At 36.7% G+C, this 25673-nt stretch overlaps 2 protein-coding genes across 8 annotated transcripts in view; one reads left to right on the top strand and one right to left on the bottom strand.

The window, feature by feature from the left end:
* Positions 1 to 10349, bottom strand: part of CCDC146 (coiled-coil domain containing 146) — a 117099-nt gene extending 106750 nt beyond the window's left edge. For 2 of the 4 annotated variants that reach the window (XM_047694646.1, XM_047694644.1), the window contains exon 1: positions 10100 to 10349. The gene's annotated coding sequence lies outside the window, so the exon portion shown is untranslated. The remainder of the gene's footprint in view (positions 1 to 10099) is intronic. The other 2 variants (XM_047694647.1, XM_047694645.1) reach the window with 1 other exon arrangement.
* A 166-nt stretch (positions 10350 to 10515) lies between these two features.
* Positions 10516 to 25673, top strand: part of FAM185A (family with sequence similarity 185 member A) — a 156246-nt gene continuing 141088 nt past the window's right edge. For all 4 annotated transcript variants that reach the window (XR_007121357.1, XM_047694152.1, XM_047694154.1 and 1 more), the window contains exons 1-3: positions 10516 to 11192; positions 13384 to 13493; positions 22454 to 22546. Coding sequence is in view for 3 of the 4 variants with exons in the window: in XM_047694152.1 (XP_047550108.1) it covers positions 10742 to 11192; positions 13384 to 13493; positions 22454 to 22546 (654 nt within the window). In the remaining variant the exon portion in view is untranslated. The remainder of the gene's footprint in view (positions 11193 to 13383; positions 13494 to 22453; positions 22547 to 25673) is intronic.

The raw sequence follows: 25673 nt of genomic DNA, 5'->3' as shown, positions 1-25673 counted from the left end.
TGCCCAGTAAAAAAATCAGGTTCTTTTGCTCCCTACTAATATTGTAAGCATTCTTTGTGTCTTTGGGATACAATTCTTTTATTAATATGTTTTGTAGATATTTTCTCTCAGTCTCTCCCAATCTTTTCATTTTCTTAGGATTGTCTTTTTGAAGAGCAAATTTTTTTAATTTTGAGGAAATCCAATGTATCATTTTTTCTCTTTTATGGTTCACATTTTGTATCTTAAGAAATCTTTGCCAAACTCAAGGTCACAAGATTTTCCCCCTATATTTTCTTCTAGAACTTTGAGAGTTTTAGCTCTTCTACTTGCATCTTTTATCTCTGTCAAGTTTTTGTGTATGGTGTGAAGTAAGGATTGATATTCTTTGGGGAGGTGAGGGATATATGGATATCTAGTGGTTCAGCACCATTTGTTAGGAAAATATCCTCTTCCCATTGAATTATCATGGCACCTTTTCCAAATATCAATTAACTAAATATGTGTAGGTCTATTTCTATGTTCTCTATGCTGTCCCATTGATTTATGTCTATTCTAATACCAATACAATATTGTATTGATTATCATAGCTCTGCAGTAAGTATTAAAATGATGTAGTATAAATCCTCAAACTTAGTTTTTTCTCAAAATTGTTTTGGTTATACTATGTATTTTTATTTCCATATATATTTTAGAAGGAACTTGTCAATTTCTATCTTTAAAAAAGCCTGCTGCAATTTTGACTGAGCAACAAATCAATACATTAGTGTGGGGCAATATGCCATCTTAATGTTGAGTCTTATTTTTCTTGAATTTGGTTTTTCTCCCCAGTTATTTAGGTCATCTTCAGTTTTTCATAGCAATGTCTTATGGTTTTCAGAAGATATGTCTTGTATATATTTTTTTAACTTTATCCCTAAGTATGTCACATTTTGTATGTTATTGTAAATGATATTATTTTTCAATTTTGATTTCCAAATGTCATTGTTAGCCCTTAGAAATCAAATTGGTGGGGTGCTTGGGTGACTCAGTTGGTTAAGCATCTGCCTTCAGGTTGTGATCTCAGGGTCCTGGGATTGAGCCCTGCATTGGGCTCCCTGCTCCGTGGGGAGTCTGCCTCTCTCTCTCCCTCTGCTCCTCTCCCCTGCTCATGCTCTCTCTCTCGTGCATGTGCACCATCTCTAACAAACAAATAAAATCTTCAAAAGAAAAGAAATAAAATTGGTTTTTGTCATTGACCTTGTATTTTGTAGCCTTGTGAAACATTTTTATTAATTCAGTAGCTTTGCACAATATTCCTTAGAATTTTCTACTCACATGATCATGCTATCTGCAAATAAGCACAATTTTACTTCTTCCTTTCCAATGTAGGTTCCTTTTATTTCTTTTTATTGCCTTATTATACTATATAGGACCTCTAGTACAATGCAGAACAAAAGTGGTGAGTGAACATTCTCCCTTTGTTCCACATCCTTTTTTTTTTTTTTTAAGATCATTTATTTATTTATTTTACAGAGAGATAGAGAGCACACGCAGGCAGAGCAGCAGGGAGGGGGAGAGGGAGAAGCAGGCTCTCCGCTGAGCAGAGAGCTGGATGTGGAACTCAATCCCAGGACCCTGGGATCATGACCTGAGCTGAAGCCAGCCGCTTAACCGACTGAGCCACCCAGGTGCTCCTTTGTTGCACATCTTAACAGGGAAAGCATTCAGTCTTTCATAGTTAAATGTGGTATGAAGTGTAAGTTTCCATAGCTGCCTGTACCAGGTGGAGGAAGTTTCCTTCTATTCCAAGTTTGTTGGAAGTTTCTAACAGGAAGTGTATCGAATTTTGCTAAACTTTTTTTAATCCATTAAGATGATCATATTTTTCAGCAAATGATACTGGACAACTGGACATCCTTATGTAAAAAGATGCACCTCAAACCATACCCTCTATCATTTACAGAAAGTAACTTGAAATGAGGTATTTGCCTGAATGTAAAATCTAAAAGTAAAAAGTGTTCAGAAGAAAATATTCATTATTCACAACCTTGGTTTGGAGAAAGGTTTTGTTTTTTGTTTTTGTTTGTTTTTGTTTTTAGATTGGACACAAAACCACAAATCATAAAAGAGAAAAATAGATAAATTGGACTTTTCAAAATCTAAGAGTTCTGCTCTTTGGAAGACAGTATTGGGAAACTGAAAACAAAAATCACAGATGGGAAGAAAATACATGCAAATAATTTATCTGTCACAAGACTGGTATGGACAATATATTAAGAAATCTTATAGCTTAATAATAGGAAATCAAATAGACCAATTTAAAGAGTGGGCAAAAGATTTGAACATATACTTAACCTAAGATATACAAATGGCAAATAAGAATATGAAAATATGCTTACTTCATTAGTAATTGGGGAAATCCAACTAAAAATCACAATGAGATACAACTACACACTTATTAGAGTGTTTTTTAGAAAGTGACACACCAAGTGTTGGTGAAGATGTGGAGTAACTGGAACTCTCACATATTGCTAGTGAGAATGCAAAGTTGTATAGCTCCTTTGGACAACAACTTACTTATATTTTATAAAGTTAAACATACAGTTACCAAATGACCCAGCCATTCATTAATATGTATTTATTCAGGGGGAATGAGGATATGTATCTATTCAAAAACTGTACACAAATGTTTACGTTGGTTTTATTAATATTCACTCCAAACTGGAAACAACCCAAATATCAACTTAAGGGATGTATAAACAGATTGTGGTACATTCATAGAATGGAATATGACTCAGAAATAAAAATGAATAAACTATTGACACATGCAATAGTGTGGGTGAATCTCAAATACATTATATTAAGTCAAAAGGCTATGTACTATATGATTCCATTTTAGAAGTTCCTGGAAAAGGAAAAAGTCTTGGGACAGCTAACAGATCAAGCATTTGCCAGGGGCTGGATGCTGGGGGAGAAGGAGTGACTACAAAGTAGTCTGAGGGAACTTTTGACAGTGATGGAAAAATTCTACATCTTGATTGTCATGTGGCTACATCACTGTATACGTCTGCCAAAATTGATAAAAATGTCCACCCCAAAAGGGTGGATTTTTCTGTGTGTAAATTATACCTCAGTAACTATAAAACAAAGCAAAGCAAACAAAAAGAACAGAATTTACACAAAGTATGAAAACTGTAGGCTATCAAAACAAAGAAAAAAATTCTAAAAACAACCAGAGAGAAAAGGCAGTTTCTCTACAAAGGCACTAAATTGGACAGACAGAAGACTTAGACTTCTCATTAGCAAAAACTGTACTACTTCAAAGTACTGAGAGACTAACTGTCAACTAGTTATTTAAGAGTAAGGGCAAAATAAAGACATTTAGAGACAAAATCTGAAGAAATAACTCAAAGACTCATTAAATATATATATAAAGATACACTTCAGTAAAAACAAAACCAAATCTAGAAGGAAAGAGGTGAGCAAATAAATTCTTAAATGTTGCTAAATCTAAATGAGCACAAAATATAAAAAACAATAATAGGGGAGCAAGCATGGCTTATACAGTTAAGTGACTGACTCTTGATTTTGGCTCAGGTCATGATCTCAGGGTTTGAGATGAAATCTTGTGCCAGGCTCTGTGCTGAGCACGGAGCCTGCTTACGATTCTTTCTCCCTCTGCCCCTGTCCCCAACTCACACTCGCTCTCTCTAAAATGATAATAATAATAATAATAACAACAATGACTAAACTAAAATATACAAGGGAATAAATGACACGGAAGACAGAAGGGAGAAGACTGATGTTAAAGAATTTCATTGTTCGGGGCGCCTGGGTGGCTCAGTGGGTTAAGCCGCTGCCTTCGGCTCAGGTCATGATCCCAGGTCCTGGGTTCGAGCCCCACATCGGGCGCTCTGCTCGGCAGGGAGCCTGCTTCCTCCTCTCTCTCTGCCTGCCTCTCTGCTTACTTGTGATTTCTCTCTGTCAAATAAATAAATAAAAATCTTAAAAAAAAAAAAAGAATTTCATTGTTCAAGAGGAGGAGGAAGATACTGATTGATCAGGCTTCTGCTAAGTCAAGCGAGTATGCCAAAAAGCCAAGGATAATGATTAGAAGAAAAGAAATAGCCTTCCAAATTATATGTAGGAAAAGGTGAATAAAGAAAAATATACAGACTAAATTAAAGGAGAAAATAGAGGAACCCTCCCCCCAAAAGCAAAAAGGCAAGATTAATAGAAAACACAAAATAAGCTGGCAAGAATGCATATAAATGTAAAAGTAATTACAAAAATTGTAAAGTGGATTCATTTACCTGTTGAGAAAGATTCCCAGATTGGTTTTAAAATATCTTGCTGTATTCTGTTTATAAGACACAAGTCCCAAATATAGTGTCACAGGCTTGAAGTAAAGGGATGAAAATATTATTAGATAAAAATAAATAACAAGACAGAGAGCAATACTTGAGATAAAGAAGGTCATTATTTAACGACAAAAAGGAAATTTATCAGGAAACTATTAATCTCGAACCTATACATAACTAACAGCATAGCCTCAAAATATATAAAATGTAAGTGGAATTTCTATTCAATGCTACTCCTGTGTGAATGGTTGAAAACAAAATTTCTACCTTGTAGAAATGGAATTAAGCATTAGCACATACAAGAACTCTTGTCTAAAATTAGCTTTTAAATTTTTTCTATTATGAGTAAACTCTAGTTGCTTTGTGTATTTAAGTTATCTCAGGTACATACATAAACACACATACATATTGCTTTAACATACAAAGTACTCAAGAATATGTCTAACGTAGGCAACTTCTCAAGGTGCTTAGAATGGGAAAGTTTGACTGCATTAAATCACAGACACTTCCCTGCACATCATGGGCATGGAAACAAATAACCAAATCTGTCCATACGTCAGTGGTGATTTCAAAGGAAGCTACCTACATATTCATTAAATATTTCTTAGTACTGTCAGTTATCAGATTGAGTTTATTAAGATTTCACAACAAGAATGAAAGTCATAAGATATATTCATTGTAAAAGTTTATAATTGAGAAAGTGGGCAAATTCCTTGGGCTTCCCTCAGCTAAGCTGAATCCCAGAATTCTAGTTAAGTTACATTTTTCTGAAAACTGACTCATGCCCTCTGCTGTCCATTTATTGAATATCAATTATTAAATAAAGTAAAATCTTCATTGGCATTTACATTTACATAGTAAGAAATCCTTCAACTATTTCATTATTTGAGTTAGTTTTAGGAAACAATGTATTTTAAGAAGTGCTTTTAAAACTTTTAAATTATAAATGTAATATATGTTTATTATTGAAAACACACAAAAAATGAAATAATTCATTATTTTACTACTTGGAGATAACCATTGTTACCAAGTTGAAATTGTTTCCATGGGTTATATTTCTTAAAACACAATTTTATTTTATGAAACAAGATAGGATTGGGAGGGAGACAAACCATAAGAGACTCTCAATCTCAAAAAACAAACTTAGGGTTGCCGGGGGGTTGGGGGGCGGTTAGGGTTAGGAGAGGGTAGTGGGGTTATGGACATTGGGGAGGGTATGTGCTATGGTGAGTGCTGTGAAGTGTGTAAACCTGGCGATTCACAGACCTGTACCCCTGAGGCTAATAATACATTATATGTTAATAAAAAATAAAAAATTATAAAAAAATAATAAAATAAAATAAAATTTTAATATTATTATTATTATCGGGGCACCTGGGTGGATCAGTTAGTTGGTTGAGTGACTGCTTTCGGCTCAGGTCATGATCCTGGAGTCGGGCTCCCCGCTCAGCAAGGGAGTCTGCTTCTCCCGCTGACCTCTCTCCTCTCATGCTCTCTCTCTCTTATTCCCTCTCTCTCTAGCTCTCAAATAAATAAAATCTTTAAAAAAAATAAAAACTATTATCATCATTACAGAATTGGGATCATACTAAACATACAATTGGCATTCTACTCTTTTCACTTAATATTACCATGAGATAATAGGAAAAAATATATGATGATCTCTCCTTGGCTCCTGGCACAGGGCTCCTGAAACCCTTGTAATTTCTGAGGATGATAGAAATGTCTTTTGTTCTAGCGAGGTGACTTTGGGTGGCTCTTGGATGGCTCTTGGATGAGGGTTAGTCACTGGAGAGTATGAACCATGATAAGAAGGTTGGAATTTTCAGCTCTGCACCAGTCTCCTAAGAAGAAAGAAGGGCTAAAAATGGAATTAAGGATCCATCATATCTACATGATGAAGCCTCCATGAAAATCCTGATAGTATGGGGTTTGTAGAGCTTCCATTTAGGCAAACACATCCACACAAGGAGGGAGACACACCCCAACTCCAGGGAGACAGGAGGTCTTGTTCTCAGAACCCTGCCAGACCTCACCCTATCTCTTTCTTCATTTGGAGATATCTATCTATCCATATGAATTTTCATCAAATCTTTTAATAAACTGGTAAACATCTTTCCCTGAGGTCTGAGAACCATTCTGGCAAGTTCATCAAAACTGTGAAGGGGGTTGTGGGAACCTCTGTTTTGTAGCCAAACCAGACAGAAGTTGTGGGTAACCTAGAGACCCACTACTTGTAATTAGCATCTCAAGTGGGTAAGAGCAGTATTGTAGAACTGAGCTCTTACCCTGTGGGATCTGACACTATTTGCAGGTACGTAGTGTCAGAATATAGAGTCAAACTGTAGAACACCCTGCTGGTGTCTTGGAAAACTGCTTGTTGCGGGAAAATCCCTCAGACACGTGGTAGCCAAAAGTGTCAGAAGAAGTGTTATGAGTGTGGTAGTAGTGTGAGAGTAAAGGAGAAACACACAGAATAAGAACTGGATGATTTTCCTTTACAATTATATTATAGAAGTGCTCCCACATCACTGAGTAGTCTTCAAAATATAATTTTTGAATAGCTGCAGAATATTGCAGATGTATACTGATTTACATAACACCCTACTATTTTTGGACATTTAAGTTACTTCATTATTTTAGTATCATAAGTAACTCTATAGAACAAAATTCCTTGAATGTAAGTTTTTTTGAATGTCCCTGATTTTATGCTTACATTAAATCCCCAAAAGTACAATTTCCAAGTCATGGATACACATATTTTTAAAGTGCTTTATGCATACTGCTGAAATGAACTCTGGAAAGTTTTTAACAATTTACGTGCCCACCAGCAGTATGTTGAAATGAACTCTGGAAAGTTTTTAACAATTTACGTGCCCACCAGCAGTATGTCTATGTATACATCATGAATATATACTGCTGGTGGGTGTGTAAGTTACTATAAACATTTCCCCCTTAAGAGTTTACTTGTAAGGTATTTTTACAACTTCAGTTGAAAAAAAAAGAACAACATAGGAATGAAAAGTTATTTATGATTCTTCATTCATTTGATGAATAATTATTTTTCTTCAAAGGGGTCAGGAGGATAGAGGACCTTTTTGTAGAGTGGGAAGAGGGCCAGACTCTCTAATTGTTTAATTTTAATCTTTCTGAATTTGTTTCCTCATGTATAATGTGAGGATAATAATACTTGCTCTGCTAAACTGAGTGTTTTATGAGGATACTACAAGATGTGAACATGCTTTGAAAACTATAATGTCACACAGATGGAAGGCAGTATTTTTATTAGTCGTCATTGACATGTGGACAGATTTGATACATAAGTAATGTATCAATAAAAAATTTTTAAAGTATCAATAACTTTTTAATATCCTATGTTAATCTTATATAATTTTCTCCAGTTTCAAGTTAATGTAATCAGAAAAGTAGTATTTCAGTCAATTTTCTTTAGTTTTGTTTGAAAATAATCAAACAAAGATTTTGCCCCAGAGACAATTATGGTTCACTTGCCAATTCCATGAACTTGGTTTGTCTCAGAAAAGGAAATCTCACCACAGAAACAAAATAATCTGCTAGGTATTTATTCCTATTTAATCTAAAAATATTTGGCATGTGTACAACAAATGTGAGTGCATTCTCAACTTGCTTAAACCAATGCCTTTTTCAAAAATTTTCAAAGGTTTTCATTAAAAAGACACTTTGAAGATCAGTCTGAATAATTATGACCAAATGAAACACAAATTCAAGGACAGAGCTAGTATTCAGTGGGAATTTGGTGAACCTAAAAGCTGGCACCTATCATAAGCTTTCACTAACTAGGAAGGAGAATAAGGAGGGAGAAAGAACTAGGAGGACAGAAAAGAGGAAAGGATAGCTTATGAAAACACTGAATTTTATAAAAAAGGTAATGGCTAGTGGAAAACTCTGTGACTTGGGCCCACGAGGACTTTAGCCCAGTTCATTAGGACTTCAGTCTATCTCTCTATCGCTACCTCCCAGTAAATTCAGTTATTGCATTTTTGCCAAGAGCTTCAGGTTTTTTTTTCTTTTTCAAGATTTATATATTTGTATGAGAGAAAGAGAGAGAGAGAGCGCGCACAAGCATGAGTGAGCAAGGGCAGAGGGAGAGAATCTTTAAGCAGACTGACTCTGCTAACGGGGGAGCCCGAGGCAGGCTGGATCGCAGGGCCCAGGAGATCATGACCTAAGCCAAAACCATCAGACAAATTATAGTATAAATAAATTAGAAATATCACATTTCCCCAGATTTTTTTCACCAGTTCTGCCATACCAGTTAAAGATACTAACACAGAAAGAAGTAGAATAGATAAAGGGAAAACTAGTTTATCTTACAAATGACTAAACATAGCATAAACTAGGAAAAAGGAAGAATCTTCGGGATGTGTCTTTTTTTTTTTTAGGTTTTATTTATTTATTTGTTTAGAGATAGAAAGAGTGTGTGAGCAGGGAGAGGGGCAGAAGGAGAGGGAAAGAATCTCAAGCGAACTCCATGCTGAGCACAGAGCCCAACACTGGGCTTGACTGAAGCCCCCAGGCACCCCAACAAGGGCTTCAGTTTTTTAAGACATTAGGTTACAGCATTTGCATTTTATTCAGTGTCATTGTTTGCAATTTTTCTTTAACAAACAGCTTAGGGAGTAATAGGTAGGAAGAGTTAGGGGCACAGACAGGTAGAGATACGCAGAGAAGCAGGAAATAAATCTTATGGGTTCCCCCCCCCCCCTTTTAAAATTGCCTGCAGAATAATAAAAGATAAAAAAGACCTTAAGGAGTCATTTAGTGCGATCCTTCAACTTAGAACTGAAGAAACAGATTCAGGTGACCCAGAGAGCAAGGAAAATAATCAGTCTCCTGTCAGTGTCGAGCTCTTCCCATTGCACTGTTGACTCTTTTTTCCTTATTTTAGCCCTAAAACTGGGGACCATTTGTAAGTCAAAGAGATTAATGCTGCTGTCAACACAAGTCCTGATTTTTCAGATATTTCTTGGTTACTAAGAATCAGTGCTATCCCTAAAATAAAAATACAATTTACACAATTTTGTAGGCTGTGCATCATGTTCACATCAATTATCTCATCTGATCCTTGCAAAAACTCTTTGAGGCAAAATAAGGAAAGTAATATTGATCTCATTTTAAGGGAAAGCAGTTAAAACCCTGAGTTGTCCAATGACTGGCTTAAGATTACGTAGGATCAGGAAGGAGGGAGGATTCTAATGCTATTCCTATATTTGGTATCAAAGAGGGAGTTGCACCAAAAAACACCAGCCTGGGGCGCCTGGCTGGCTCAGTCCCTTAAGTGTTGGTCTTGGGCTCTGGTCAAGATCCCAGCGTCCTGCAATCGAGCCCCACTGCTTCTCCTTCTCCCTCTGCCTGCTGCTCCCCCCGCCCCCACCAAAAATAAATAAATAATATCTTTAAAAAAAAAAAAAAAAGGAACTAAATAAAAGCCCCGCCAATCTGGCTCTTTATTTTCCTGCTGAGGGATTTTCCATATCAGGGTATCCTGCACTATTTTAGTGAAGTTTGTATCTAATCTCCCACTGTAGTTTGCATCTAATTCTCACCTTTTTAAAAAAAAAAAAGATTTTCTTTATTTTAAGAGAGAACACGCGCATGGGAAGGAGCAGTTGAAGAAAGAGATTCCCCTTTGAGGAGGGAATCGGAGGTAGGACTCAATCCCAGGATCCTTGGATTATAACCTGAGTGGAAGGCAGACGCTTAACCGACTGAGCCACCCAGGCGCCCCTAGTTCTCACCTTTTAAAAGCGCAGTTTCTTACCCCTTGACTTGGTCCTGATCCTTATTTAAGTTCCTATTTTTCTTGATAGATTAGGACCTCCAGGGTCTCACTCCGAAGCTCCACCCTCTCCAAAGAAGTCGCGTCCTCGGTATCCATGGAAACCACGCAGTCCTGCCCACATTGCTCCTTACGCGCTTTCCATTGGCCCGTTGGATTCCCAAATAGATCCCCAGTTCCTCCAATGGCTAATGGGCTTCAGGCAAAGAGCGCGCACCTTCTGAGTTCGGGTGACACCTGCTCTTACTACTCCAATACCCTGCGCATTGCCTCTTGGGATATGTAGTTTCCAAGCTGCCCGGAGCCCGACGACATCTCGTCCCCTTTAGAACTACGTATCCCATGCGCCTTTGCGAAAGAGGAGGGCGCGGGCAAGGCTTGCGGGTCAAGAGTGGATAGTTACAGCTTTGAAATTCCAGCTTGCCGCGGAGGCGTGTGCGGCTGAGGTTTAAATTGCCAAAGAAAGTGAGCAGTTTTGCTTCAGCAAATCTTCGCAGATGTCTCCCTTTTGACTTGAGCTAGGGCAGTGGTCAAGTAGACTGGCCGTGGCGAGACTGGCCTACTGCTGAGGTGATTTGAGGGAGCGCGAGAGGGGTGCGCCATGTTCGCCCCCGGCTCGGGCTGGGGATTTGGCTGCCTTTGGCTCAGCCAGCTCCGAGTTGGGGCCCGCAGAGCTGCGGGGCGCTGGGCTTGTCGGGGTGGCCCGGCCTGGCGGTACAGCTCTTGTGGGGGAGAGCGCCAGCCCGGGTCGGAGCCCGCGGTCTCCCCGCCAGGCCTCGCATGCCAGACTCTGAAGGAGTGGGCGTTGCTGGTGAGCCCGTTCGGTCTGCTGCGGGCGCGGCTTCCGTGCCATTTGGCCGTGAGGCCCCTGGACCCCCTTACCTACCCGGACGGCGACCGCGTGCTGGTTGCGGTGAGAGCAGCGGAGGGCGGGGCTCGGGACCTGGCCGGCCTGCTGGTGAAGTACGACGAGGCGCTGAAGGAGGTAGCCATCGTGTCTGACACCATCGACCCTCAGGCGTCCGTGGAGGTGAACGCGCCCCTGAAGTTTGGCAAGTGAAGTGAAGTGGAAAAGGGTTTGGGTCCCAGGGCACAGACGGCGAACTTCTGAAATTAAGCAGATGTGCTCTTTTAATTGGTCCCTTTGGATCTGACTTTGTAACCTAATATAGTTGCCCCCCTCGGAACCTGCCTCCTTTTCTGTTCTACTTTGAGCTTCCTAGTGAAAGGTAGACATCAGGTTCCCAAAGATAGGAATTTTATAAATCCAATGAAAACATCGTTTGGAATAATCTAAATCAACTATTATTTGTGGAACCCTTATGTTCTCCTTTGGCACGTAGTTCCTATTTCTCTATTTCACCGCACTTTGTCAATAGCAAAGTGGTTTGTTTTTCAGGATTGAACTTTCTTGATAATCCATTCGGCGGTATGGTATGGCAGTCCATTCACATTTCCCCTTGCGTATACACAGCCTGGGGTCTGTTCCAAATCAGCTCTGTCTGTAGGATGTTCCATATCTAACCTGGACCAAGTGTTGGGTCTCACGTAGGCATCTGGCTTCCTACTGATATATCTCCATTGTAAATTATCCGTGAGTAGCAGTCTTGAAAAAATACAAACACAATCACATAGTAAAACCGCACGGTGGACCGTCTGATAACGCCTGCAGTGTTCTAGGTATTTGGGGTACATAATATTTATCAAATGCAAGCCAGTGTTTACACAGCATCTTTCTAGTAAAGTGTCCCCAGCCTCTCCTTCCTGGGACAGAAGGATGATACTAATGATCATCACAGCAGCCAATACCTCCAAGATAATCTTTTCTAATCCATAAAATGGCACCATAAAGTAGATACAGTTATTGGCACTGTTTCACATAAAGAAACTGAGATACAGCAGGGTTCATGAAGTATTTATTGTGGGTGAAAAATCCATGCCTTCATGAAACATATATTCTAATGGGGGTAGATTAAAAAACTATGTTCTCTCTCAGATATAAAGTGGTGGAGCTGAAATTTGAACTGACTGGGGTCTGCTCAACCATGATGGTTTACTGCTTCGCAACTTCTTTAAACTAGCCTAGATGAATAAAAGACCCTGACTTCAAAATATAACAGTCTGGGGTGGGGAGGAAGATTTGTCAATATATTATCATAATAAAAAAGGGATTGAGTATTGAAATAGAGTAAGCGAAATTTTATGGTAACACAGACAAAAGTGGAACTATCTGTGCTGGTGACCTCAAACCTCATTATTTGTAGATTCCTCTTCTTAGAGCCAGAATCCCATTTCCAGTTTACCATTTCTAGGTGTCTATTTCACCTTCTCAAATCAATATAATTCAATTTTCTTCGTATATACTTGTTCCTCCAGTTTGTTTATACCTTTTTCTGTGAGTAAGAGTAGCATTACTGCCACTAAGTGGGCTTTTCTACCTGTTGGGAGTGTGTGGGTAGAGGACATTTATGTCCTCTACATATCTATGAACGCTGCCTTACATGAAGGCTATGTTGTAACACTACTCAACTGAGTAAAAATTGGTTACTTACATTTGCATCCATCTGGGGCAAAATTATTGGTTTATATATTTTTAGATTATTACAACCAAAATATTGCTGTTTTAAAAGCCTTTATAGAGACTGCCATATACAAAATTGCAGAAATTTATTTTTATGCCATAACGATTAAGTTGTGTTAAGCCCCAGTGGTTTTTTGTGGGGGGCAACAAACACAGATCTGTACTATTCCTACGATATGCTTTTAATTTATATGAGGTTTGGCAACAAATCTGTAAATCTTTGTGAATATAAGAGAGAAGAGGCTAACTGGCTTATTCATGAATAGTTTACCATAATGACTTGTTAACTAGCTGTAGTTTTATTTAAACGTGTGTGTGTGTGTGTGTGTGTGTGTGTGTGTGTGTGTGTTTCCTCTCTTTCCCAGGAATGTGTATTAATTGGAGTATCTGCCCTCTTTTACTTTTCTCCTACATCACTTTCTCTCTTTAGATGATATAGGTCAATAGAAATAACTGCTTTATTTCTAAAAGTTAGCAGAAAAGGGCACTACATTTGTCCTGTTGCTGTGGTAGAGACCCCTTAGGTGCTGACAACCATACTGTCTCCAGGGTTCAGTTATTTTATGAACATAACTGAGGAGCTGGATTTCTTAGGGGACGCTAAAATGCTTTGGAGCTCATTAGCCATAGTACTAACTTTTTTTTTCTTTTTTCATTTCTAGATTTGGATATCAAGTCATCAGGGTCTGGCTGTGTAAAAGTCCAAAATATTGAGTGTGACAATTGCAAAATTGAAACTGAGCAGGGGACTGGCATCTTACAGTCTGTTAAGGTATAAACATTTTTCTAATTGTATTTCAATATTACTGTTTTTAAAAAACCTTAAACTTTGAGCTGCAGTGTCAAACTAGCACTATTCTGAATATCATGTGTTGAGAATATTGAGTATTATTTATTCATCTCTCAGACATTTCTCGCAAAAAATTTGCCTTGAAATCAGTTCTGTTTTGAAAGTAAAGAGGTTGTAGCAACTTTGAAGGTTTTTCTCATTTATATGTTTCCTTTAGATTTCATTTCAAAGTATACAGTGAAACTAATAATATATTCTTGGTATTCTAAGATCTTATTAAAGAAACTTTAGTGGTTTTTTTTTTAAATTTTTTTTTAATTTTATTTTTTATAAACATATATTTTTATCCCCAGGGGTACAGGTCTGCAAATCGCCAGGTTTACACACTTCACAGCACTCACCATAGCACATACCCTCCCCAATATCCATAACCCCATCCCCCCTCTCCCAACCCCCCTCTCCCCATCAACCCTCAGTTTGTTTTGTGAGATTAAGAGTCACTTATGGTTTGTCTCCCTCCCAATCCCATCTTGTTTCATTTATTCTTCTCCTACCCCCTTAACTCCCCATGTTGCATCTCCTCTCCCTCATATCAGGGAGATCATATGATAGTTGTCTTTCTCCGATTGACTTATTTCGCTAAGCATGATACCCTCTAGTTCCATAGTGGTTTTTTTTTTTAATGATTTTATTTATTTGACAGAGAAAGCATAAGCAGGCAGAGTGGCAGGCAGAGGGAGAGGGAAACAGTGGGAGAGGGAGAACCATGCTCCCTGCTGAGCAGGGAACCTGATGCAGGACTCTGTCCTAGGACCCCAGGATAGTGACCTGAGCTGAAGGTCATGATTTTTAGATTCATAAACACTAATTAGAATGATTAGTTTGATGCATTTAAAAAGTTTTACATCATTTGTTTTGTTTTGGTCACTTTTATTTGCATACTTGCCTTTAGTATCTGTTCATATGTGAACTATTTCAAATAAATGTAATTACACAAATATCACAGAAGATTAAAGAATACTATTCTATGTCCTTTTAGCAAAATGAGATGGTTCAGGTTCTTGTTGTAAAAGATACACAATGAAGTCTTCATGTTGAATGACTAACTGGATAAGAATATTCATAGTTTCTTTTTGCCTTTAGAAATATATTGTTCACTCATCAATGCTTAACCTTCAGAAAATTCATCTAGAATATCGCCTTCTGAAAACTCAGTATCTTATATTTTCAGTTTCACAATCAAAATTAGAAGCTAGATGATACAAACAAATGGAAAGATATATTTGGGATTGGAAGAATTAATATTGTTAAAATATCCTTGCTACTCAAAGCACTCCACAGATTCAGTGCTATCTCTATCAAAGTGCCAATAGCATTTTTCACAGAACTAGAACAAATAATCCTAAAATTTGTATGGAACCACAGAAGACCTTGAATAGCCAAAGTAATCTTGAGAAAGAACAAAGCTGGAGGTATCACTGTCCCTGATTTCAAGTTACGCTACAAAGCTGTAGTAAGCAAAACAGGCACAAAACTGGCACAAAAATAGATGCATAGATCAATGGGACAGAATAGAGAACTCAGAAATAAACCCACATCATTCATTGACCATGTATGGTCAATCTGTGACAAAGGAGGCAATAATGTACAATGGAGAAAAGATAGTTTTGTCAATAAGTTGTGCTAGGAAGATTGGACAGTTACTTGTAAGAGAATAAAACTGGACAACTTTCTTGCATCATACACAAAAATAAACTCAAAATGGATTAAAGACCTAAATGTGAAACCATAAACTCTTAGAAGAAAACATAGGAAGTAATCTCTTGGACATCAGCATTAGCAATATATTTATGGATATGTTTCCTCAGACAAAGGAAACAAAAGCAAAAGCAAAACAAAAAAACTATTGGGACTGCACCAAAATAAAAAGGGTTTTGTACAGCAAAGGAAACCATGACTAAAACTCTTTTTTTTTTTAGAATGCAAAGTATATTATTTTTAAACTTCTAAATTTAAAAACAAAACAGCCTAGGTTAAATAATATTTTCCAAAGTTGAACGTGCTCATTTGGAGCTCAGCTTTTCTGTGTGCAGTACAAAAACAACTTTCTAAAATTCATAGGCAGGAACATTGCTGTTGTAATGATCTGTGATTGGATGAACTGATCAGTCTCAGTTGGTAACATCCCTTTTTTTCTTTCTTGGTAAGGGTTTAAAACACTTTTGAATAGATGCGTTTTTTAGTCTTAACACACAATTTCATTCCAAATGTCTCCTGAGAGGCACATACTATATATAGGAATCCATTTTTATCCTTCTCACTTTCATACACTTCAGAAATCACACTCTCCATACTGTGTTTGTTCACTAACAGGAAGAAGGCTTGATTAGTGTTGAGCTGTAAGCACTTTCTAATCATCTTAATGAGCTCACTCATGTTGATACGATCAGGTACAAGGAACTTGGGTTTGTCCAGAACTGGAAGTTGCTTCTCATCCATGTATTGTTTTAGTGAATGGGAGAAGATATTTGTGAATGATATACTTGCTAAGGGGTTAATACCCAAAATATATAAAGAACTTATATATTTATATATATCAGGATTCCTGGGTGGCTCAGTGGGTTAAAGCCTCTGTCTTCAACTCAGGTCATGATCTCAGGGTCCTGGGATTTCCTGGGATTGAGCCCCACATTGGGCTCTCTGCTCAGCGGGGAGTCTGCTTCCCTTCCTCTCTCTCTCTCTCTGTCAAATAAATAAACAAAATCTTAAAAAAAAAAAAAAAAAGAACTTACACAACTCAACACCTAAAACCCAAAAAATCCAATTGAAAAATGGGCAGAGGACCTGAATAGACACTTTTCCAAAGAAAACACACAGATAGCCAACAGGTACATGAACAGTTGCTCAACATGACTAATTATCAGGGAAATGCAAATCAAAACCATAATGAGATATCACTTCACACTAGTCAGAATGGCTAGTATCAAAAAGACAAGAAATAGTACATGTAGGTGAGGATGTGGAAAAAAGGAAACCCTTGTGCACTTGGGAGTGTAAATTGGTGCAACCACTATGGAAAACAGTATGGACATTTCTCAGAAAATTAAGAATAGAAATACCATATGATCCAGTAACTGCTTTACTAGATATTTAACCAAAGAAAGCAAAAACACTAATTCAGAAAGATATATGGACCACTGTGTTTATTGCAGCGTTGTTTATAATAGCCAAGCTATGGAAGCAACCCAAGTGTCCATCCACAGATGCATGGATAAATAAGACGTGGTGTGTGTATAAACACACAAACTGGGATATTACTCAGACATAAAAAAGAATGAGATCCTGCCATTTGTGATAACATGGATGGACCTAGACTAGAGGGTGTTATGCTAAGCAGAATAAATCAGAGAAAGACAAATACTATATGATTTTACTCATATGTGGAATTTAAGAAACAAAACAAACAACAAAGGGAAACAAAGAGAAATCAAGAAACAGACAGTTAACTAAAGAGAACAAACTGATGGTTACCAGTTGGGAAATAGGTAGGGAAGGGAGTGGGTGGAATAGGTGATGGAGATTAGAGTACACTTACTATAATGAGCACTGAGTAATGCAAAGAATTGTTGAATCACTACACTATACCTGAAACTAATACAACATTGTATGTTATAGTGGAATTAAAATTAAAAACTTAATAAAACATATATTACCATTCAAAAATTGATAGTTCTGTGGGCACAGTTCAAATATAAATGTACTCAAAATAATCGCAATTAAAAGAGTCTGCAGATTTAAAAAAATCAGAAGCTACTATCCTACTGTTGATCTCTTTGCTTTTATCTTTTGATTCATGTGATGATTCTGAGAGATCTTTTTTGGTCACTTTTCTTCCTTCTGCCATTATGGCATAAAAGAAAAAATGGTTTCTCAACTTTGGCACTATTGATATTTTAGACCAGATAATTATTTGTTGTCAGGGCCTGACCTATGCCCTCTAGGATGTTTAGTGGCATTGCTGGCCCCTACCTACTAAATTCAAGTAGGAAACTGCTTGGTTATGACAATGAAAAATATCAACATTGCCAAATGTTCTCTGGGGGGGGGGGCAAAATCACCTTTAGTTGAGAACTACCATTCTAGGCAAGTCCTTCAATTCTCCTGTTGTCTTATTATTTTTTTTTAAAGCATAGTTGACAATAATTGATGAATAACGATGAAATAATTCCTAGGATAGTGAAATAGCGGAATATTATAAGATGTGAAAAATAAGAACACTAAGAACCCATAATGTATTTTAGATTTATAAAAGAGTCCAATAGATGGATATAGTAATTTTAAGATAGAATGTGTTTTATTTTCTTTTTTAAAAGGGTAAATTTTCTATATGTTCTTTGGAAGCACTCTAAGAAAATAAAAATCATGAAATATCAGCCCTTACAAATAGAATAGTTTTAAAAGCATTTAAGAGCTAATATTGGGTCCAGTGGATCCTAATAGTATACCAAGGATCAAGAGAATTGTTCTTAAGATATTCATAAATGGGAATACTTGTTGAAAGATCATGTTTAATTTTTAAATGTATAATATTATCTTGAATTAATGATGTCAATTAATACAGGTTTCTCTTCCACTCATTTTGAGGGCATATATATATTTGATCTGTTTGATAAAATATTTATAGCAATAATAATAGCTATTGTTTATTGGGTCTTTTTTGTACCAGGAAACTTAGCTAAGCCTTCATTTAATCTTTGAATTATATCTATCTTTAATCAAGAATGAAACTCAGGCACCAAGAGATTGAGGAGCTCATTTAGGTTCACATAGCTAATAAATGAAGCTGAGATTTGAACTTGTGTCTTTTCTAATTTCCAAGTTCGCACTCCTTCCACCCTTTTTTTTTTTTTTTTTCAAAACACTCACAAGTGGCTTTATTTACTGCACACCAGAGACCTTGCTAAGAGTTTTGCATGTATCATCCCGTTTAATTAGCAGAGCAGCCCGGGAGCTACGTGCTTCCTTATTTGACAGATGAAGAAGCTGAGGCCAGGAGATGTTTTTTGCTGAGGTCACATAGTTGATGAATGACAGAGCCAAGACTTGAACCTAAGTCTGTCTAGAGCTCATGTGCTAAAACCATGAGGCTGTGTTGCTTAAAAGACCTGAAAACATCTGGAAACACAGCCTCTGTTTATATATTTTTATAATCGTTTATGTATGTACTGATTTATATGTAAAACATATATATATATATATTTCATTTTTTCATGGATAATTTCTTTTTTAAATTTTAATTCAATTAGCATATGTATTATTGGTTTCAGAGGTACAGGTCTGTGATTCATCAGTCTTTTATAATACCCAGACACTCATTACATCACATAACCTCCTTAATGTCCATTACCCAGTTACCCCATCTCTCCACTCCCCTCACCCCCAGAAACCCTCAGTTTGTTTCCTATGATTAAGAGTCTTCTGTTTAATAAGTCAAGCAGAGAGAGTCAATTATCATATGGTTTCACTTATTTGTGGAGCATAACAAATAGCATGGAGGACAAGGGGAGATGGAGAGGAGAAGGGAGTTGAGGGAAATTGGAAGGGGAGGTGAACCATGAGAGACTATGGACTCTGAAAAACGATCTGAGAATTTTGAAGGGGTGGGGGGGTGGGAGGTTGGGGGCACCAGGTGGTGGGTATTGTAGAGGGCACGGATTGCATGGAGCACTGGGTGTGGTGCAAAAATAATGAATACTGTTATGCTGAAAAAAAAAAAAAAATTAAAAAAAAAAAAAGAGTCTTCTGTTTGTCTCCCTCACTGGTTTCATCTTTTGTTTTTTCCTCTCTTCCCTTCTGATCCTCTGTTTTGTTTCTTAAATTCTGCATATCAGTGAAATCATATGATAATTGTCTTTCTCTGATTGACTCGTTTCGCTTAGCATAATACCCTCTCATCCCACCCATGTCATTGCAAATGGCAAGATTTCTTTTTTCTCTTTTTGGATGGTCTCTCTACCTTTCTTTACTGTTGAGCAAAATACATGGCAATACTACATTTATTGTGCACTCTTAGAGAATAAGTAAATAAATATTTTAGGCAACATACATAACTCGTGGAAGGCCACACATTTGCAGTTTTTAAAAATGCAATACAGTAGTTTATACTCATTCGGTTCTGATTTATTTTGTTTTATATAGTTTTTAAAACTTTATAATCTAATTATTTAGAATTAGATTAGTTTTAAATTATAACACTAGCTTTTAATATCTTTGAACCTTAGCCCTCTTTGAAAATGATGACTATCTCCTTAGGAAAAAAATTCACACATACATGAATTTTGTTTACAATTTCTGAAGTGTCATAGGAACTCATATAAGTTTGAAATTCATGTAAGCTCAATTTGAAGTAATATTTGTTTTGGAGGTAGTCTTTTCAAAAATTTATCAATTACTTGTCTGCTTGATGAATACTACATATAAAACGCAGTTTGACTTTAGACTCGTGTCTCTGGGCATAAAGTAGTCTACCACCGTAATATAGATAAACTTTTTTTTTTTTTAAGATTTTATTTATTTATTTGACAGAGAGAGACACAACGATAAAGGGGACACAAACAGGGGGTGTGGGAGAGGGAGAAGCAGGCTTCTTGCTGAGCAGGGAGCCTGATGTGGGCCTTGATCCCAGGACCCTGGGATCATGACCTTAGCTGAAGTCAGACACTTAACAACTCAGCCACCCAGGTGCCCCATATAGATAAACTTTTTAATAATGATTCATTTTGTCCTTTTCACTAAATTTTTTGAAGTTCATTCCTGGGCTTTTTTGCCTAAGTTTTTTCTATTTTTTCCCTTGAGTAAAGCAACCAGAGGGTATATGGTTGTTTTGAATTTAATTTTTCCCTACTGTTTAGACATTTCTGTGCTGTTGCTGATCATGATGTTGGTTAGTGTGCTTTTGGTATTTTTCTTTCTTTGCTATTTACCTTTTCTTTTTTTTATGATTATGGCAGAACTGAAGATGTATGTAATGGTTAAGGTAAACCAATCTTCTCTACAAAATAGATCAAACAAAATGGCTCATGTACAACTATAGTTTATTTCTTACTTGTGGTAAGAAAGTGTGTACGTGACTCTTCTATAACCACGTGTGTATGTGGTTACAAGTGTGTATGTGGCTCTTCTATGATTATAGGTTCTTTCCATCTTCTAGCTTTGCCATCTCTTACAGTCTTACTGTAATCTGCACTCATCTGGTAGAAGAGACAGAGCACAAAGAAGGCACACCAACTCTTCTTAAAAGCAACAGCCTTATGGGGCACCTGGGTGGCTCAGTGGGTTAAAGCCTTTGCTTTCGGCTCAGGTCATGATCCCAGGGTCCTGGGATCGAGCCCCGCATCGGGCTCTCTGCTCAGCAGGGAACCTGCTTCCCTTCCTTTCTCTCTGCCTGCCTCTCTGCCTACTTGTGATCTCTGTCTGTCAAATAAATAAATTAAATTAAAAAAAAAAAAGCAGCAGCCTTGAAATTGCACAGAGCATTTCCATTTAACACTGTTTGCAAGAACTTAGCAACCCCTTAGAGGTAACAGAAGCTGGAAAATATCATCTCTTCATGGGCCCAGATATATTGCTGTTATTTTGGTGGGGGGGGGACAGATTTTTGTAGACTTTATGGTAGTTTTTTCCACAGTTACCAAGTGTGAAATCAAATCTTTCTCTCTCCCTATTCCCATGATCCCTCACCACTCCACGCATACTTTTTAAATTTTTTTTTGACAGAGGAGGCTAACAGTGACTGCTGTTTTATTTGTGCTTGAGACATTTTTATCCAGAGTTCCATTTTCTGGGGTGTGATCTGCTAGAAAGTTTAATAATCAGTGGGCTGTTACCGTTAAGTATGAATATATCCTTCAGAAGACTCCAGCCATAGATGGGGGTTTTGAAATCATACAGACCTTGATTCTGTTAGTTTATATTTTGTTGTTTTCTCTCACCTGATAAAGTTATATAACCTTTCTGATTCTTGAATTTCTTCCTTCTTTAAATTGGAAAAATATGACACCTATTTCTGAGTTGTTGTGAAGAGTCAGTCATGTAAAGTAGTGAACACTGTATTTGGTCAAAGAAAATGCCAAGTAATGGTAACTATTATTGTTATTAACAGTGATAATTGGGGCGCCTGGGTGGCTCAGTGGATTAAAGCCTCTGCCTTTGGCTCGGGTCATGATCCCAGAGTCCTGGGATAGAGCCCCGCATCGCATCGGGCTCTTTGCTCAGCAGGGAGCCTGTTTCCTCCTCTTTCTCTGCCTGCCTCTCTGCCTACTTCTGATCTCTCTCTGTCAAATAAATAAATAAAATCCTTAAAAACAAAAAACAATGATAATTATTAATAATGATGAACAGTAATAGTAATTATTTTCATCTTCCACAACATTTTTGTTTAGTTAGCTAGTCAGAGTGATCTTATATTCCCAAGCCCGTCTTCAGTGAAGCTCCTGGAACACCCAAGTATCTCTTCTTTTTCCTCTAATGAGTACAGATGACTTATTTAATCCTTTAACAGCAGTTGATATTCTTTGCCAGTTGATGTTCTTTTTTTTTTTTAAGATTTTATTTATTCATTTGAAAGAGAGAAAACACAAGCAGGAGGAGAGGCAGAGGGAGAGGGAAAAGCAGACTCCCCGCTGAGCTGGGAGCCAGACGTGGGGCTCCATCCCAGGACGCTGGGATCATGACCTGACCTGAAGGCAGATGCTTAGCCATCTGAGCCACCCAGGTGCCCCCACCACCAGTTGATGTTATTATCCCAAATAGTGCATTTCTTTTTGTTTCTGGATCCTTTTGTTGCTTTATTTTTTTTTTTTAAATGTATAAAATGTTGGATTTTTTAAATAGTCTAAATCAAATTTATTCTTTTTCTCTTTATTTTTGTATTTGTCTTTCAGAGTCAAAAATTACATGTTCAGACAAAAGGAGGCAAAGTAATCTGCCTGGGAACAGTTTATGGAAATACAGATATTCATGCGTCAGAGAAAAGTGTAAGATTGAAACTTTTTTGTTAGCAATTATAATTTTGCTTCAAGGTGGCTCACACAGCTTAAAGGTAGTTTCTGCAAAATTTGTAGCGTAACATTCTCTCCTTTTTAATGCACCTTAGTTCATTAGTAAATTCGAATTTGAAGTGGTTAAATATTATACAACTTAAATTTTAGTTTGTGATTTAATACTTTTGACAGGTAATGATTTATTTGGAATTGATAACATCTTTAAATATTAAGTTCAGAAGGAATGTTTATGATCATGGATTAAAATTGATCATTAGGTATTACTGCCATGGTTAGGATTAAATTTTTTTATGTGTTAGATTTATTTGAGCATTTTTCTAAGACCTGTTTACTTTACCTTTTAGCCAGCTGGAAGGTTGAATTTCAAAACTCAACTCTCTTCAGTATTTTCCACAAGGTGGCACTATTGGATAGCATCACTACTCTCCAAAAGCTTTTATTATCCATAGGGATTTTGGTTGCTATGAGATAGTTTGTATTTTTTAATTAACTTTTGTTGCTCTCTGTGATTTAGCATAGTATTAAGAATATAGTTAATAATTTTGAAGTATAAATTGTCACAATTTTTTATCATTATGAATAATGTTTAAATCTTTGAGAAAGAGCTAGTTCATCTTTTATTTTACACTTGTGCAATTTGCAAAATCTTTCATTATAAATTTAAATTCTTTACTAAGCTTTATCCTCAGGTAATTGGTGAGGATGAGTTATAAGTATATCTTGTAGGTAGATTATTGTTGGCTTAATTAAACAAGGTAGATTATAACAGTAATTGTTTCTACTATTGTCACTTTTATTTTCTATCACCTTGGGAGATTTTTAAGCCCAAACATTTAAATTTATCCTTTATAAAGTATTAGGCTAGGAAAGTATTGAAAGATACTGCCTGGTCTATGTGGCAGCTCTTTTGAGATGGCATTTAGTTTTACCCTCTGCTTGTTTGTGGGCTTAGAAGTGCAAAAGGGAAATTGGACAACTTTGTAGTTCCTTCAAGGTCTGTCCTTTAAATGATGGCTTATGTTAATTGAAATGATCCACGTTACCAGAATATTACATATTGACATTCACATAAACATTTCAAAGGAAAATTTAAATCATCTCTTGATTATTTGCTATTTTGAACATTTTGGCTGCTGTTTCCACTCATTAAATTATTTATTTGTTCCAACTTACATGGTTTATTGAATATTCATTTATTCTTACTTTCTATTATACTATTTTGTTTCTTGCCTAATTTAGTTTTGTTGTATTAAAGAATTAGTCTAGATATTTATTTCTATTTGTATTATATGTAATGTTAATATTTAAAATTTATTTCTAAGTTTGTGGGGCTTTGTATAAAAATAAATGCTTATCATATATGTTAACTCTTAATATACAACTTTCACAGACGTGTGCTATAGATAATTGATAGGTGGCATAGTGAATTGGTTAAGAGCACAGAATTGAGAATCACATTACCTGGGTTCAAATCCAGGTCTTAGCTACTTAAGTATTTTATTCCTTTATTTAATAAATTCCTTTATAAATTTAATAAATTCCTAAATATATTCCTTTATTTATTATTTTAATCTTTTTTTTTTAAAGATTTTATTTATTACTTCTTTGAGAGAGGGAGGGAGAGAGAGAGACTGACAGAGATAGTGAGAGAGAGTACACGCTGGGAGGAGAGGGAGAAGCAGACTCCCTACTGAGCAGGGAGCCCATCTCTGGGCTCCACCCCAGGACCCTGGGATCATGACCTGAGCCCAAGGCAAAGGCAGTTGCTTAACCAAATGAGCTACCCAGGCACCCCTCACTTAAGTTTTTTAACTTCAGACAAGTTACTTAACCTCTATGTGCCTTAGTTTTCTGGAAAATGGAATAATAGTAATGGACTTAATTCAGAGAGTTATGAGGATTAAATCACTTAATACAGATTAAGTACCTAAAGTCTGGCACTTAGTTAACTCTAATCCAGTGTTTATTACAATGATGATGATAAAGGTAAATGAAACATGGGAAAGCAAACTTGACTAGTCCTAGATCTGCCAGTTAACTTTACTAAGACTCATTCCGTTATTTGTAAAATAGAGATGATTTTGTTTTTCCTACTTAACAAGATTATGAGAATCAAATGAGTATTATAAACATTTAACAGCATTTTTTTTTAAGATTTTATTTATTTATTTGACAGAGAGAGATCACAAGTAGGCAGAGAGGCAGGCAGAGAGGCAGGCAGAGAGAGAGAGGGGGAAGCAGGCTCCTGCTGAGCAGAGAGCCGGATGTGGGGCTCGATCCCAGGACCCTGGGGTCATGACCTGAGCCGAAAGCAGAGGCTTTAACCCACTGAGCCACCCAGGCGCCCCAACAGCATTTTTAATGTGTCATTTTAAATGGAGCAGCTGTTTTAGATAGTATCATTAATTTTAGTATCCTAAGTTTGGTACAGAGAAGATAGAAATTAATTTCCTCTTATGGTTGGATGAATTAGTGACATAGTTGTCAGTTGACCTCTTAGTTTGGGTTACAAAGCTACAGTGCTTCCTTAAAGTGTGATTTTCATTATAATGTTGATTTATAATAACTAAACTTACGAAAAATTTTCCTTGTGTAGAAAAGTAAATTTATAGTAATATCTTTGTCAAGAAGGTATTAATTTTTGGATCTACTCTTCGGTCTTTTAGTAGTTATTGCTGTTAATAAGCAAGCTATACAGTTTAATCCAAAGAGTCTGTTTATGACTGTTTGCTCCAATAGCGTTAATAACTGTAAGCAAGAGCCTCAGCATTATGCCATAATCTATGGTGTCCTAGCTTTAATTGTTATGTTAGTATCTGATACAATACATTATGTGTGGTCCTCAGTGAATTTTTAATTTCTTTGAAATTAGTTTTATGGAGTGATTGGCTAAAATACCTATATTATTGTAGTGAGGAAGTGTTGTACCTTCACTTGCTTTCATTTGCTTTGGTGCAGCAGGGGAGGATATTTTCTAGTTTTCTACAAGGTAAAATATTTAGTGTTTAAAGAACAAAGTAAACCCTTGACCATTTCCAGATATTCATAAGAAGCTTCTTAAAGGCTTTATTTGGTTGTAGGGAGAATCTAATCAAAAGTG

Source organism: Lutra lutra, chromosome 11, assembly GCF_902655055.1.
Source record: "Lutra lutra chromosome 11, mLutLut1.2, whole genome shotgun sequence".
NCBI classification, from domain to species: domain Eukaryota; kingdom Metazoa; phylum Chordata; class Mammalia; order Carnivora; family Mustelidae; genus Lutra; species Lutra lutra.
This window is presented reverse-complemented; position numbering and strand designations above follow the sequence as displayed.